Source organism: Myotis yumanensis, unplaced genomic scaffold, assembly GCF_028538775.1.
Source record: "Myotis yumanensis isolate MYYU_CA2020_CCGP unplaced genomic scaffold, mMyoYum1.0.hap1 SCAF_4, whole genome shotgun sequence".
NCBI classification, from domain to species: domain Eukaryota; kingdom Metazoa; phylum Chordata; class Mammalia; order Chiroptera; family Vespertilionidae; genus Myotis; species Myotis yumanensis.
This window is the reverse complement of record NW_027223755.1, coordinates 16,244,352-16,261,311: the sequence shown is the minus strand read 5'-3', so window position 1 is coordinate 16,261,311 and position 16,960 is coordinate 16,244,352. Positions and strand designations below refer to the sequence as shown.

Below are 16,960 nucleotides of genomic sequence, written 5' to 3'. Positions count from 1 at the left end.
CAGTTGTCGAGTGGTGCGTAAGCTCAGTCTGAGACAAATTCCACATGCTTGCCTTGGAGATGCAGAGATTCTGGGTTTGGATGGTGGACGCTTTCAGAAAGAAAGGATGAATGGTTTGAACAGTGATGAAGGAGGGGCACGGCCAGAGAACAATTTGGGAAAGGTCATGTGTTTATTAACAAAAGGCAACTCAATTACATGAAAATAAGCAATGGAATTTCTTCTGGCATCCTGATTTCACATGAACGAGGCTAGCAAATGGATTTCTATCCAAATAGGACCATTTAAAATTTATACTTGGCAGTTATTTTAATGTTCTATTCCAAGGGCCTGACTGGTGAACCAGCGCCAAAAGCCTTATCAGTGTGTCCCCTCTTAATCTGTCTGGCATTTTCGAGTGAACAGTATCTGAACACCTGGAAGCCTGCCCTGCATTCTTCGACAAAGAACATGCAGACAGCCACAGGGGAAGGCACACGAGGTGGCAATCTGCACAACGAAACACTGTGACTTAACCCCAGCAGGCTTCATGTGATGAAGTCTGGACGCACAAAGAAATAAATAGACGAGAAAAGGAGAAATGTGATCTGCATGACAACGCACCGAGGTGTCTGTTCCTGCCAGCTGCAGGGCAGATGTGCCTGATGCAGGCCACATGTGCACTGCAGGACATGTGCTCTTTGGGGCCGTGCTTGTTAGTTAAAAACTGTGAGGGTCTTTCTCCATTTGAAAACTCTCTGTTTGAAAGATCAACTTGACTGGGGGATGTGGGCTTTGCTGTGGTTAGGAATTTCTTGGTGGTAGGGAGTGGGCTGATCTAGCAGGGTGGGAGAAGATGCCCAGGAGACTCAGCCATCCAAAGAAACAGGGATGGGGGTAATACTCAGAATGGAGTGAAGGGCACAGAGGACACTGGTGTTGGCATTTCTGAATCTCCCGAAAGCATCCATAGAACTTACACTCTTGGTAGAGGTAGTAGATGCCTCTTGTGCTCTAGGCCAAAGTACTTCTGTTCATTGACATCTCGGTTCCCTCAGTCCTAAACTGGGCATGAAGCCAATCCTGGAGCTGGATGGCCTCTCATTTAGTGCTGGCAGCCGAAGCCCAGAGCGGTCAAATGCTTTGCCTGAGATCACAGAGCTCATTGGCAGCAGAGCTGGGGGCAAATGCAGGTCTCTCCTCCTGCACCATGCTGCTTGATGCAAGAGATTCTCTAAACAGCTTTGCAATACTTTGCATACACCAGGCGCTGTGGCATGGATTTAACAAGAATTTGCTTGGGTGTGGGATTGAAGAGTGTGGCTTAGGCCAATCAAGCAGTTTAAGGGGGAGGGGGTGAGGAGAGCATCATTATCCTGATAACGTGTTATGGAGAAGTGAGGAAATGAGGGATGGGGGTGTAGGCCCCTGGAAAGGTGATCAGGAGGAGACAGAGGCAGAAGGGGATGTTTCCAAAGCCACTGAATCAGCTTTCTGAGGTACGTCTTTTGTGAGCACAGAAACTTGCTGCAAACTACCTGCCCTGACCAACAAAACCGTTTACTGCAATAGACCTTTGTCCCGCCCACCCCACCCCCTTCCTTTCCATGACCTCGGCTGCCCCCGAGACAGTAGATGAAAACAAAAGCCAGATGCCTAAGAACCTTCCTGGAAGAAAGAGCTGTTACGAGTGGGTGTCGGTGCTTACATAGGCTGCTTTAAAAACACACAGTTCCTTTTGTTCATGGCTGTAGGAACACAGCGGCGGCCGGAAGCTGTCCCTTCAGAAGAAGGCAGGGTTGGTGTGCTCGATGACGCAGCGCTTGCAGTGGCGTTTCACAAAGCGCAGCGCCTCCACCGACACCTCGCAGTCCTGGACGTTGAGCAGCTGGAGGTCGAAGCAGTTGGCCGCCACGATCTGCAGCCCCTGGCCCGTGATGCTCTCGCAGGACTTGAGGCTGAGCCGCTTGAGGTTGAAGCAGTTCAGGGCCAGGCACTCCAGGCCCGTGTCCGAGACCAGAGGGCACTTGCCGATGTCCAGGGACTTGAGCTTGGCGCAGTTCTTGGCGAGGTACTCCACGCCGTGGTCCGTGATGCCCTCGCAGCCCCGCGCGTTGAGGTAGCGCAGCTTGCTGCAGTACTTGGCCACGTAGCGGATGCCCACGTCGGTGACCCGGCCGCAGTGCGCGATGCTGAGGTACCGCAGGCGCGACTCCAGCTTGGCGATCTCCCGCAGGCCGAAGTCGCTGACGAAGCGGCAGTCGCTGACGCTCAGCTCCTTGATGGACGGGCAGTAGATCATCAGGTAGCGCAGGCCCTCGTCGGTGAGGCGGACGCAGCGGCGCAGGTACAGGTGGGTCAGCTGCGTGCAGTGCGCCGCGATGGTGTGCAGGCCCTCGTCCTCCAGCACGAAGCAGTCCGTCATGTCCAGGTAGCGGATGGAAATCTGTTTGCCATGCAAGGGGGACAGTTTAATGGAGGCCTCCCGGGTCAAGCTGATGCAGGTCACTTTGGAGCACCCTACACAGAGAGACAGAACACATGCTCAGAGCAACCGTGGGGAATGGGGGGGGGGGGGGGGGTTGGAGAAGAGGGGCTGCCCTGGGTGGGGATGTCACAGATTCTTGCCCTCCCCAGCCCATCCCCTTCCCTACTGGGCCCCTGCAGAGAAGGAAAGCAAGGATGGATTCTCCCTGTTAATTGATAATAAAAAACCACCTATTTTGATTATTTGAGTTTAAGGGGGTTCACAGGCTTTAGAATCAGAAAGGCCATGTAGTTGGCAGACATCGGGCAAATCAAGCCTTTTGAGTATTTCCTTCATTTTAAAATGGGGATGTTGATGCTCCCTGAAAGGTGGCTGTGAAGAAGAAATGAGTCCGTGTAAATACCTGGCCCTGGTCCTGGAAGCTCAGTAAAGGTTGGTTACTTCTTCCCTGTAATGGCCTGGTAGCTCTCTGCTCCAAAGAAGTGTGATATGTGAGAGAAGGTTTGGTCCAGACCTCGGTTTGGCTAAAAGAGCTCTGACTGGGAGTCACACATTGCTCAAGTCTGTTTCTTATGGCTTCAGGCAAGAGGCCTAACTTTTCTATCTCAAGACTCTCCTTACAATACAGGAATGAACAGCTGGTGTGCCTCCAATATAGGGAGATAATGAGGATGCAGCCAGATAATGGATAGGGACATACTCTGAAAACTCTATGGGAAATACATGTAGTTATTAGTCCAACAAGGTGACCATCTGGGGATTCAATTCAATCCTCTTAGGTGAAGGAAGAATAATCATGTCATCTGGATTATTGTTCTAGCCTCTCAAACAGTCTCTCTGCCCTACCTCACCCCCTGACCTTCTAGTCACTTCACAGCTGCCAGAAAAGTTATAGAAAACAGAACTGTAATCATTGCCCTGACTGGTTTGGCTCAAGGTATAGAGCGTTGGCCTGTGGACTGAAGGGTCCCAGGTTTGATTCCAGTCAAGGGCATGTACCTTGGTTGCAGGCACATCCCCAGAAGGGGGTGTGCAGGAGGCAGCTGATCGATGTTTCTCTCTCATTGATGTTTCTAACTCTCTATCCCTCTCCCTTCCTCTCTGTAAAAAATCAATAAAATATATTTAAACAAAAAGACAGAACTGCAATCATGTCACTCTGCTCAAAGCCTCTGAATGGCACCCAGACCCCAGAGTAAAATATACGTCTAAGGGGCCTCAAGGACGTGCGCCCGGTGCACTCTGAGCATGGCTCTTACTCCTTCGACCCCACTGGCCTCCTTGCAGACCTGTAACATTCCCTCCTGCCTCAGGTCCGTGCACTGGACTGGGCTCCGCCAGATCTCCATAAGCCCATACCACTTCCTTAGGTCTCTCAGCACATGTCAGTTTACTGGACAATTCTTCCCTAATTACCCTGTGTGAACCAGTATCCCCTGCCTGGCTCCCATTCATTTGCAGCGCTCTGTCTCTGTCACTTCGTGGGATTATCTATAAGTGTTTGCTGTCCCCACTCTGGAATGTCAGCTCCTGAGAAAAGGGACTCTGGGCTGTTCATTGCTGTTTCCCTCACACCTGGATCACACTAAGCATCTGTAGAATGAATGAATGAATGAACGACCTATAGAGTGAATAGAGTCTTCTATAGGAAGATCAGGTAGAAGAATCCAATTTCCAACATTTAAGTGTCCTCAAAACTTCAACCCTGGCTGATGTATATTCACATTGTAAAACAGTTGCCTATATTTTATTATAATGCCTTTCATTTGTGTTGAATTATGAAGTTTACGAAGTGTTTTTATAAACCATTTCTTACCTGATTTTTCAAACGTTCCATTTTACAGATATGGAAATTTAAGTTCAGGAAGATATCTTTAGATGCCTCTCTAAGTATTATTTCTAACCCCTTTCCCAAGAACATGCATGTGTATGTATTATATTCATATTTACACTATATATCATATAATTATCATATACTTACATAATATATGAAACACTTATTTCATTGTGTAATTAAGCTCACTATACATTACCATGTAAATGTTCACAGTGTATTTTTAGTGTGTAAGTATAAATAATTGGTATGCATAGTCTCTATATTATATAAATAAATGCCTATGTAGATAGTTTATTATACTACATAGACTGCTCACTTTCTCTCTGCTCTACCCGAATCCCTCTGGCATGTCTTAAGCCAGGTGCCTCACCTTGGGCACCTCTGTGTTTCTCACTTATATCCAAGGCTTACAAGCAGCTACACAAGAGTACTAGCTGGGACTTTCCTCCCACTTTTTGGCAGGCTGCCCAGGAAATGCGTGTAGAATTCAGGTCCTGGGAATAACATGGCTCAAAAGCCACGTGCTACCAAGTCAAAGAATCTCAGGAAGGAGTAAAGCATACAATGCAGCACTGGAGAACAAAGATGCGACTCGTCAGAGGCAGCCCATGCTGCTCCAGTGTGCTCCGTGGTTGGTACCCCTGAACTTTGGCTTTGAAATCTTCCTTTGTTTTGAGTTTCTTTTTCTAGGTTGACTGTAATCCTGCTTATACTGAATTTATGTATCCACTGTAGTGGCTGCCCATCTCTGATGCCTGGGAAGGCACTTTGTTTTTCAAGAGTACATGACAAACTTTGTTCCATATATATTTAAAATATCTAGCAAAATCCAGGAAAGATACTGGATTTGGTTCAAGGAAATTTAGGCATTGTTTTTGAAAATTAGTTTCAAATTTAATGAAATACGGGTTTAGCTCAGTTTTGGTAAATAAACTATTGTGATATGCTTATATTACTTTAGATCATTACTTTTTAATTTTAATGTTAGCCTTAATTTTTACAGATCTGTGAGGGTGCGTTGAAAAGAAACTGGTCCATCACTCCTTAGGTGATATCTATGGCTATTTCATGCAGTCATACATTACAGACATAGTGAGAACCTTAGAAATCATCCTATATAACCTTCGTTTTTAAAAGTGGGGACATCTCAGGCTCAGTGAGAGTATTACTTGTATAGCCAGACTAGGGCAAAGTTTCTCAACTCCTGATCCACTGTTGGTTCTTTTCTCTGGAGAACCCTGACTGAACATTTATAAAAGGTGATATGTGATAATTAAGAAAACATTACAGCTAGTTATAGTTATTTTCAATGACTTGAAAAGATAACCTTCAAGGTGGGCATTTTTGATTGCTGGGGATGGGAGAGGAAGTCTCTCATGTCCTCAGGGGGAATGAAGATTTAGACCAGCAATGAGTCTTCCAGAGTCAAGCTTATTGCCTTTGAGAAGGTGGCCACTGTCAGAGGCCAGCTGTAAGAACCAAGGAGAACAAGACATAGATGAGATCACCTCTGGCAGTCCTCCGGCTGTCCCCGCTATCAATATAACAATTCCCAGATTCTCTCAGAAATGGAGGGCACCTCTGTGATAACAAATTCATCCTTTTGGCTTGTTGGATCTTTCAAGTCCATATACCTGAAAAGCACCCCCCCCCCCCCCCCCCCCCCCACTAATAGCTGGAATTCCTGGAATTCTGTATTTTGGCGAGTTACAGATTCCCCTTGTTATGGACTCTATGTACACCAAGCATGTCAAACTCATGGCCCGCAGGCTGCATGTGGCCCACAACGAATATTTTTGCAGCCCAGCCAATATAATGGTGTGAGCAGTTATTTACAATTATGAAAGGAAATAAGTCTCCTGCCAGATCCAGAATTACTGACATTCACCTTGGGTCAGTTTTGAAAGTAATCACTGTGAACAAGCTTTCCCCTGAAGTAGGAAAGATAGTAGCAGAGAAGAGATGCCAAGTGTCAGGGAGAAAACATTAATTTTATCATTGCTCTGCTCTTTTTTTTTATACTATACTTTTCAAAATAAACCTACGTTTCTATGAATATTGAAGCTTTTTTTTTTTTGCGGCCCACATAAACGTAAACCTTGTTTATTTGGCCGGTGTTAGCCTTTGAGTTTGCTTGATGTACACATATCACAGGAGGGCTTTGGGAGACATATGAGGCCCTATACAAATATATATAGACTTATAAAAAAAAGTCAGATTACTATAGAGGAAGGGCATTACGACTTACATACCAGTTAGTCAAAGGGGCTAAGCAGTACCCACTCTCTCAGGCTAGAAGCCCAGGTATTTCCATTCTCAACTAGCCAAAGTAGTTTTTGCATTGAATTTCAACAGGACTCTAAAAGAGAGGGCACAATTGCTTGCGGCCTGTATCAAAGTTGTATGGGGAGTCCTTTCAATGAAGATGGGGATTTCAAAAAGAAATAATTTTCTAATTGGAGGAAGGAAAAGAAAATGAGGTGTTTATAAAAGAGGCCCACAATGCCCAGAATCTTAGAATGTTAGAGTCCAATCCCTTGTCTTTTTTTGTTTGTTTTTAACTGAAGAGGAAAGACATCTAGAGGAAGCTGCGAATTGTCCCAAATCACAAGGTCTTCAAATTAGTTTCCACCACATCACAATGCGTTCTCTTTCCAGAATTCCTTGGAGGAAAAAATGTAAGAAAACCTCTCGGTTTCCTGCTTCATTATGCCAATGGCTGCTCAGGACTGAACATACGGTTACTATGGTTTTGTACCGACGCCAGCTGAAGCGGGGAGCAAACAGTCGCTTGCCAGCAAGGGAAAGAATCTGCAAAAAATAATTGACTGTCATCTGAAATATTTTCAGATGTCGGCTTTTGAAAGAGTGAGCAAACTGAGAGAACTGGCTTTTACCTCAGGGATTTTTTTTTTTTTTTTCAGGGTATCATTTACCTCAGATGCTTGTAAATCCCAAATTCTGTTTATTTGCCGGTCCCAGTGGTTTTTACTTCTTGACCCCTCCCCAACTATCCCTGAGGTTGTGGCTCCTGCTGTTCATTTCTTTAACTCCCTGATGCATCTTACACACTTTAGCTTCTCGAATGTTCATCTTTTCACTGGGCAACAGATGAGATAAAGAGAGGCTGTTAGTCTGGCTGGATCCACATCTGGCGCCAAAGGGTGAGTCTGGGTTTTGATTCTTCCTGCCTGAAAGAGGTTTTTGAGCAAAGCAGCCATGCTGGGATTTCCCTCAGTTTTTAAAAGAACTAAAGGCTCCACTCAATAGGCCTTACTTCTGCATTATGTATTTGAGGATTTTGCTTAAGAAAGATACAAAATCAACCCACAGGTGAGGAGACTTGGCGTGAAATATAAGGAGACACTTGGTCAGGGTGGGTTTTCTCCAATGTCTGAAAAATGGCAATCATGAGCATGGCCCACAGCATAGCTCTCAGGCTCTATAGAACACTAACCCAGGGACATAAGGACCTGTGCCTGTGTTTGGACACTTGGTTCCCGTGATCTATGGTTGCTCTGAAATAACTGGGAGTTATGGGGAGAACAGACATTGAAAAGTCATGCTAACTTGGAAGAGCTAGACCAAAGATGCCTCTAGTTCTTCTAAGAAGATGACATTATTGATGGAAGAGATAACCCTGGCCTCCAGCACCATCTTATATAATAAAAGCCCAGCAACCAAAATGGCAGAATGACCAGTACGACCAGAGACCAGAATGACTGTGGTCCCTCGTCCTGGCCGGCCCCGACCCTCAGCAGGGACCCCCCACCTTGATCGTTCAGGGCAGGCCAGCTGGCCCCGACCCGTGCACTAGGCCTCTATCCTATATAATAAAAGGGTAATATGCAAATTGACCCTAACAGTGGAATGACCAAAACGACCGCTTGACCAGTCACTATGAGGTGCACTGACCACCTCTCAGTCCCTTTCCCTGGCTGGCAGGTTCCAACTGCCTGATAGCAAATGGGGAACTGGGGTGGGTGGTGGTGGTGGGGGGCTGGGGAGCAGGAGGAACAGCTGACCACTCAGTCCATCCCCCCAGCCTGCAGGCTCCGATCACCCAATGGCAAATGGGGAACCAGGGGTGGGTGGTGGTGGTGGGGGCAGTGGGCCAGGGATGGCTGCGGGCAGCTGGGGAAGATGGCCCTGATCGCAGGCCAGACCTAGGGACCGACCCGCACACGATTTTCGTGTACCGGGTCTCTAGTGATTACATAAAGACAGTTTCTCTGGAAGTCAGCTCCTTCCCACCTACTCTCCATCTTTAATGGTTATCAAGAAGTGGCCCCTCCCAAGATGGCAGGTCGGCTGCCCTTTACCTGACACATCCAGGTGCTCCAGGTTTGGGCAGAGGGACACCACGTCAAACACGGCCTCGTTGGAGATGTTGTAACAGCCTGAGACTTCCAGGCGCCTGAGCTCCGGGCAGCACTGGGCAATAGTGTAGAGCCCTCTGTCCGTGAGCCGCCGGCAGCCACTGACAGTCACGGTTTCCAGCATGAGACAGACGTTGGGTGTGTCCTGGCACAGCCTGCGGGTCAGCACCTTGAGGGCGCGGTCCACGTTGATGGTCTCGCCCGTCAGGCGGATAGTCCTCCAGAGCCGTGGGTCCCAGGCCAGGTTGTACCAGCGGCGGCACACGCGGGCACAGCGGCACAGCTGGTTGGTGGGCAGGAAGGAGAAGATGTGGACCATGGAGTGGTCCGGGAGCCGCTCGATGCTGGCCTGCTCCTTCTGGGGCCTGGAGGCCAGCCGGATGAGCGGGTGGGTGAGGCGGGTGGGGGGCGGGTCGTGGACCATGGCCACTGTCTCCCCTGTGATGGAGGACGAGGAGGTGGATGAGCCCCTTCCATTCTGAAATCCCGGTAGGTTCGGTGGACATATCAGGGCTGGGCTGGGCGTGCTCAGGGTGCGCATGCTCAGGTCGGAGTCTGGCAAAGGACAGAGAGCAAAGGGTTAGTGACGGCCCCAGAGGAGCCCCAGGAAGCGGCAAATGTGGGGTGACCCTCTCATCCCACTGCTCCCCATCCAGGGCAGACCCTGTTGAATCCATCACCGGAAGCAGAAGCTCATGCAAGTTTTAGTTTCAGAGTGGAGCTCATCTTCTGCACCAGAGATGGGCAAACTTTTCCATAAGGGGCCAGATCTAAAATATTGGAGGCACTACAGGCCATATGGGCCCCGTCTCTGTGGCAATTACTCAACCTCAGTGTTGTGCAAAAAGCTGCTATAAACAATATGTAAATAAATAGGCATGGAAGCGGCAATAAACTTTGTTTTTTAAGAACAAACCAGCTAGGTTTGGCCTGAGGGCCATAGTTGGCTGACCTCTGATCTACAATTAATGGTGAGTATCTAAAGGGCACAACTTCAAAGTTTCATTATTTCTATTCTGGAGGGACACTTCATATGTTATGAACACAAACTGATTTAGTTTCCTAATTATATTTTGGTTAGGCAGAAAATATGCTTCATTTACAAATGAGGAGCATGAGTTTCAGAAAGGAAGTTGGGCCAGTGGGTGTAGAAAAAGTTTGCTATCTTTGTCCTCACCTACCCCCTAGCATCTGCCCCCCATATTTTGATAACTGAACCCCAACGGAGGGAACCCAAGTCTGGGGAGCACCCCTTTCCTTTGTTAGATTTCAGGTTGGTACTTCTAAGCCTTGAGTATACATGGCCATTATTTATTTTTTCTTCTTATTAATAACCCCTTCCCTTTGCATTTAAATAATGTGAGTTAAATTTGTTCCTTGGAACCAAACAGATCACTTGATGAGGAGGACACAGAGGAGTTAAGTTTATGAGGAGTTATGTTCTTCAGAATACTACTATAAGGAGTCTTCTCACTTCATATCCCCCTATCTCAATATAGATGTAAGAGAAAGAACTTATTCTCTACAAATATATCTATATTATATATTTTGCACTATAATGGATATATTCATCTAGGAAGACATTTATTTTCTCTAATTGTGTTTATATATTTTATATATTTTGCACGTGCGCGCGCGCAAACACTTAGAGCCTACCTTTAAAAGACTGAGATAGAGATAGGGGTAGATAGAGAGATAGAGATAGAGATAGAGAGATAGAGAGAGAGAGAGAGAGAGAGAGAGAGAGAGAGAGTAGTTCTTTTCTCCAAAATAGAAATTTCTTCATTTGAAATAGTGAGTTGGGCTAGATGATTTCAAAGTCATTTCCAGCTCCAATTATAGTTCTAAAGACTTAAAAACTCTATTGTTGTGTGCCTTTCCACATTTCATACCTTAGGACTTTTCAAACACTCATTTTTTTCAAATAACTTCCAGTAATAATATATAACACACAAAATTCTGACACCTCACTGAGTGTGTATTTGTAGTTTTCATATGCATATACTTTTTGTACTGCAATAATTTTCTTCTTTTAGTTTACTGCGTTATAACCTAACACTGAAAATGTCCTTCACATGTCCACAACTTTGCTCAGGGAGCATCTTTGAATTATTGTCTTCTCTACCTCGCTGCCTGCCCCTTGAAATCCAAACACCCTTTGAGACTGAGCACAAATGCCTTCCCCTCTCAGGATACTTTCCTGGTGTCTTTGGGACATAATCAATTCCTTCCCCTTCGAATCCTCATTATATAGGTATCTGTGAATTTATCTTCCCCTAATGTGCTTGCATTGTATTAATTTTCTCAATTTTGCATCCCTCCTATATCCACATCCTTCGTCACGAGATTTTATAGCTCCTCTCAGGCAGAGTATCTCTAGTTTAGTGATGTTGGGCTTGGCTACATGACTTGCTTTGGCCAGTGAATTGCAGGGAAAGTGATGTGCCCAAAGCCGTTGGTGTGGTTGGGCATGCCTGGCTAGTCCACTGATCTTAGGATGAGGAGAAACCAATGGAGCACACAGAACTGGCCCCAACCTGCTGCTGAGAGTCAAGCTCAACCAAGCCCTGCTGGGGGCAACCAATGCCCAGATGAAGCCACAGATGTGTGAGCTAAAATTTTGAGTTGTTACACAGCATCACTGCCTTTTATTACATTAAAAACTCCTTTGAAACCAGAATTAAATCATTTTATTATGTGTGCCTGGTAGTATCTGACATGGTTTATGGTGCATAGTAGGTGCACATAAATGTCTCCATTTAAATGAAAATACTTATATGTTTAAAAAATATTACAATTTATAGCTTGGCATGTACTTTCATATCCCAGGTGCATTTTAAATCATTCATAAGAATAGAAATATGTATTTTTTCTCAAGATATCGTAAGGAACCCCCCCTCCCCCCAGCACTAAGTGGGGAAAGGGATACCTCAACTTCCCGAAAACATTATGACGTTGTAATATAAACAAAGCAGAGAGAAAGAATATGGATTTAGAATATGAATTTGGAATATTTTGTAGGTATGAACTTATTTTCATATCTGAATACCCATTCCAAGTGAATTTCTACCTATCTGATGTGTTGAGGGTAAAATCTGCCTGTATCACTAAGGTGATATGTTTTGGGCTAAAACACAATTTGACAATAATTCTGAGAGGATATTATTGTTAATTTTAACACATTGTATACATTTATATAAAACTTAGCCATTATATTGTATCTTTCTTTACCTTCTCCCCTAGGCTAATGGTGAATGAAGGATAGTATATGGAAGGTCTCCATATTGCCAGACATTATTTTGAGCAGGGAAAATAACAGAACTTGCAATATGTGCTAAATGAAATATACATTTCCAAAAGCTTCTATCAAGAATTAAATTCATTGATGTCTGCATCAAGTGTCCTGAAAAATCTCAGAAGTTCTCTTGGTAACTTGACATGATGATCATGATGAAATGGCACATAGTAGTCTGTTTAACAGCTTCCTTGCCTGCTACTTCTGTGGCATCGACATCACCACAGGAGCAGATATCACCCACAAAGCATTCTTGGCAAGAAACATTGCAGGGAGGTGTACACAAAAGGCTCTCAAACATTTATGTGAAGCTAAGATGCCCCTTGGAATGTCAGGAAAAGGAATACCCAAACTCTCAGGAGAGGAATACATCTTCATAACATAAAATATTTCCAAAATGTAAAAGGCAAGAGGCCTTGTTATCTACCAAGACCATTGTTTTCCCTGCAGACATTCTTTGAGCAAACGTGTTTTTTTTTTTTCAAGAATAAGTACATGAATTGATAATGTAATCTTTTAAAGGTAGGTTCTACAGAATATTTTGTGATAGGATGGATGAGCACATGGAAGGATGGACAGAAAGATAGACAAAGCTATTATAGGAAAAATTTGCAAAAAGGACATGTCTGGTTAATTACAAATATAAGGATTAGAAAACAAGTTCCAGTTATGAATGTGTAAGACTCAGAGAGATAAACTTGCAAGTATCATGAAAACAGAATGGGAGAACTTAAAGGAGAAATGATCACACACTTCTTCAATAGGACATGAATTTTGTGTCTAACTGTGTCTCCTAATGATATTGAGAAGCTGGATATATTCAAAAGATTGAAATAGAACTACAACAAAAAAACACCCAACCACGTAGCACTGATATTTGTAGAAAAATATACAGATGGACTGCAAGGAATACACAGGAACAGAGACTGGGTGTTAAAATCCCTGGGCTGCTGCAGATTCTTAGAATACAGATTTATAGGCAGAAAAGAAAGTAATGATTCCTTCCTTCATTGAATCATTTAACACACATTGTTACCGCAGCCTGAGTGCCCAGTAGTGGTCTAGGAAGGGAGGAGTTTTTGCACTTGACTAGATTATAAAGCAAATTTCTAGTCCACCTCCTTTCTGCATCCACCACAGTCCCATTAAAGTACATCCTTGCCTAGACTCTGACCTCTCCAATCCTTTAGGGAGAGAGAAAAATGACTCCATATTGAGAATGCATTCAAATTACCCAAAATCCAGGATGGTAAAGAATAGAAAAGTTGGTACATGTCTGGGAAAAAAGTCAGTTTTCCTAAGTGTCAGCTGGAGACAATGGATACAGAAGCTCCTGGTAGTGAAAAATATTGTAATTAAATCATATTTTTGTTGAGCGTTTGGATTTACTCAAAAAGAGTATAATCTATAACACAATAGAGATTCTAAGTAAAATAAATATAATTATACTTTTTATATTGATGTTTTCAACTGTTGTCTAAGAGATAGTTGATTCTTTAAATTTTAAGAGCTTGTGGCTTCATTAATAATTGAAAACATTTCCAAGTATGTAATTTACATGAGAACACTATGGTTTGTGTTCTTAAGTTACTTTTAAATATGTAAAGAATACCAAAAAGCATAGCTGTCTTTTTCTGGGAGGAAGAAAATACCCTATAAACTCTTTTTCTCATGGTTTCGGAGTCCTGGAAATTTTACATCTTTAGTAATTACAGTATAGTAGAAAATATTCAAGGCATCTCATACACACATGCTTATTAGACACATTTTCTTCTAACTAGATAGCTGCCTGTTTTGTACAAGTTTTTATTTTCAAACCACTGCTGTTTACACTCTAGGAAGTCATATTTACATTACACTGGCCTTTCAAAGTCAAAATTTACAAAGCTACTCTGCGTGTTCCCCCTCTGATTACCAAAACTTTGGTGCAAGATGCTTTCTATTATAAATGGTCTTTCTACTCAAGAACTCTTGCCATAAAAAGCAAGGTTTCTTTTCTTAGCTTAAACTCAAGCTTTAAAAAAATACATCTATAAAACTCAGTGAGTGAAGAAAAATACCATCTGAAGGATCTTTTTTTTCTTGTTTTATTTCAAAATATTTTTTCTTAATGTGGTTCACTTTATATACACACCTAGGACTTATTTCAGGAATTGGTTGCTATAAAGTGGAAATCTATATAGACCAGATTATCTTGCATTTTTCCTGGAGGATTTACCTTCGAGATTCCAGGGTTCTTGTTGGGAACACCACCCCAGGATCAGATTATGAATAAGACTCTGTCCAAGAACAAAACACCTGCTTTGTCAGTCACCTGGACTAGTCCCATGAGGGCAGAGCTATGGTGATTGATCCCTGATATCTTGAGGAGGAGGAGGAGGCTCCTCTAATATCAGGGTATATGGTCCAGTCCAATGCCTGGCTCCGTATCTATGTCTGGCCACCATGTTCTCCAGTTTCTGACTCTGAACTGAACTAAGAGCAGGGATTCCGTTTTGCCCTTTAGCTCCTATAGAAGGAAATTAGTCATTGCTTAACGAAACTATTAATCCACATTGTTGAAAAATCATAGATATAACCAATGCAATATACAGAATGGCATCTTCGGACTCTGCAACACAAATATCTAGAAATAATCTTTTAGGAAATTTATGCTTGACAAAATATCAGGTGGCCTCAGAAACTATGAGCCCTGGATTATTATAATTTATCAGCCTCCTTATGGCTTTTCTCAGCCTTGAAAGGATAACTTCTTGGTACCCTTCTTTTTCTTAATGTAACATGCCAAAGGGAGATGATCATATCCTATTTATTTTTCAATGAAAAGCAGGGTGTTTAATCTCTGAGAGAGAGTACCATGCTGTTAGATGCTAACCTTCTTCAAAAGGCAAGGGTAGAACATGTTTTTAGAATCCCTTTCAACATTTTTAACCTTCCTTTTTTTTTTTTTTTTTTTTAAAAGCAGGCCTCAGATTCAAGGTCATTGACAGATAGCAGCATATAGCTAGCATTTAATAACATTCTTACTAATTTGGGTTTTTATTTTTCATTAAAATTTGTTTTTATTTTAACAATCATCCTCTACTTGGTAAGTGATACTGGTTTTCCAAGTAAGGTAATGTTGGAATATTTGGTTTTTAAAAGTAAACATTAAGTTAATGTTTACCTTAAAAAATACTGCATGAATAATAGTGTAAGGGATGAGTAGATATGACAACAATCATAACAGCATTTTTAAGTGTCTGAAGTTCAGGAAATGCTGTTCAGGTGGAAAGAACATGGAACAGATGAAGTTGGATTCCTTTCTCTGCTCTACTACGTGCAACTGGTATCCTCTGAGGCAGGCCAATGAAATTCATGAGCCACAGCTTCCCCTTTTGTAAAGTGGTCATAATTCCACCCACTTCGCAGTGTAGTTAGGTGGACTCTATGGAAAAAGTGACATTGTTGGCAGAGGCATCGAAGAAAAATGATACAACCTCTACTGAGGACTTCGTAGGGAAGGAATTCTGCACCCTCCTGCTCTGGGGTATGTTTTTAGGGCCATGTTATTCTGGGTTTCCTGGCATAGTGCCATCTTTATAAATTCCTTACTGTTATCTCCAAAAACCTTTGAAATGTTTTTCATGTCAGTGGGAGGGGTTGGGAAGAAGAAGAGGGTGGAATAAAAATAAAGATCCCACAGTTAGAGCATAACGTACTAACACCGGGTGAGCAAAATATGGCCATTGCATTTATTGGTAAAAGAATATTGTTATTGTGAAAGCCTTTTCTCATAGTTTACTTAATAAATATGTTTTTCCATGACAATGTGGGCTGCTCTCTCCTTGAAATGTCTCCTACGGCTCTTGCACCACCTTTCTCTCTTCTGTTTTTCTTTTCTCCTTCTCAGGTGTTGTTTGCTCACACTCTTTGTGGTTTATCACTTATCTACTGGGGTCCCCCAAGGGCTTCATCCTTAACACTTCTCTGTTAGCCTCTGGCCTAACCCCCCAAATTCACAAATCAGAGCCCCTGCTCATGTTGTTCTCCAGGCCCAGACGGTCTATTCCTCCAGACTAACTGGTGGATTCTGTCACTTCTCAAGTCCCAGGTAGGACATTAGCTTCTCTGTCAAGCCTTGCCAGATGCACTCAGGCTGAATTACTGAGCTACTTTTAGTGTTTCCATTGAATTCAAATATGTCTGCACCATAGCCCTTTCCACACAGTGTCTCTCCACCCACTAGACTGTGAGCACCTTGAGGCCAGGTGCTCTCTCATTCATGTCTGAGTCAGTCCAGAGCTTCACCTGGATTCAGCCACCCAGAAAGCATTCAACTACTGCACTACAGAGGATGCCCTTTGCTTGGTCCTGTAACAAATCCCTTTCAGTTTCTTTTTGGTTCTGGTTGGAGATATTTTATAAGAACTATTTGGAAGAACCAGATGTTTCAGATTGAAGAAGAAGTGGGGACACCTCTGTGCTTCATCAACATTTTATTTTTAGATCTTTTTTTCTCTTCCCCTCCACTGAATTTAGGCTGAAGGTTGTACATACACTTAGCTTAATAAGATTAATTTACTCAGAAGATATTTAAAAAGACACCTGCACACACAAAAACAATCTCTTGTAGCACCCATCATCTGAAGGGCCCAAGAGCCGGATTCTCGGTGCTTTTGTTTTCATGATACTTGCTATTACAGATTACTCATATGACGGCTCACTCTTGATCATGATAAAACATAAATGGGTAAAGGGGGGAGGATAGGGACATCTGTAATAGTTCCAACAATAAAAGTAAAGTTAAAAAAACAACCAGAAAACCCCCAAACAAAAACTATGAAATGCACACAAAAAAAGAATTTTAAGGCCTATTCTGTTAAAGTTTAATTACCAAAGATGGAACAGGAACTCTTCCTGCCCTGTCAATCCTTCCCCCGTCCCCCAGATGATTCACACATCACTTGTAGTGATCAGAACTGGCTTTTCCTGCTCAGTGC

The 16,960-nt window shown here is 43.3% G+C and overlaps 1 protein-coding gene across 1 annotated transcript in view; it reads right to left on the bottom strand.

Moving 5' to 3' along the window:
• Positions 1–1,580: 1,580 nt before the first annotated feature.
• Positions 1,581–16,960, bottom strand: part of FBXL7 (F-box and leucine rich repeat protein 7) — a 316,093-nt gene continuing 300,713 nt past the window's right edge. The window contains exons 3-4 of the mRNA XM_070411427.1: positions 8,627–9,238; positions 1,581–2,499 (exon numbers count right to left, since the gene is read on the bottom strand). Of these exons, the coding sequence (XP_070267528.1) occupies positions 1,763–2,499; positions 8,627–9,238 (1,349 nt within the window). The 3' untranslated portion in view covers positions 1,581–1,762. The remainder of the gene's footprint in view (positions 2,500–8,626; positions 9,239–16,960) is intronic.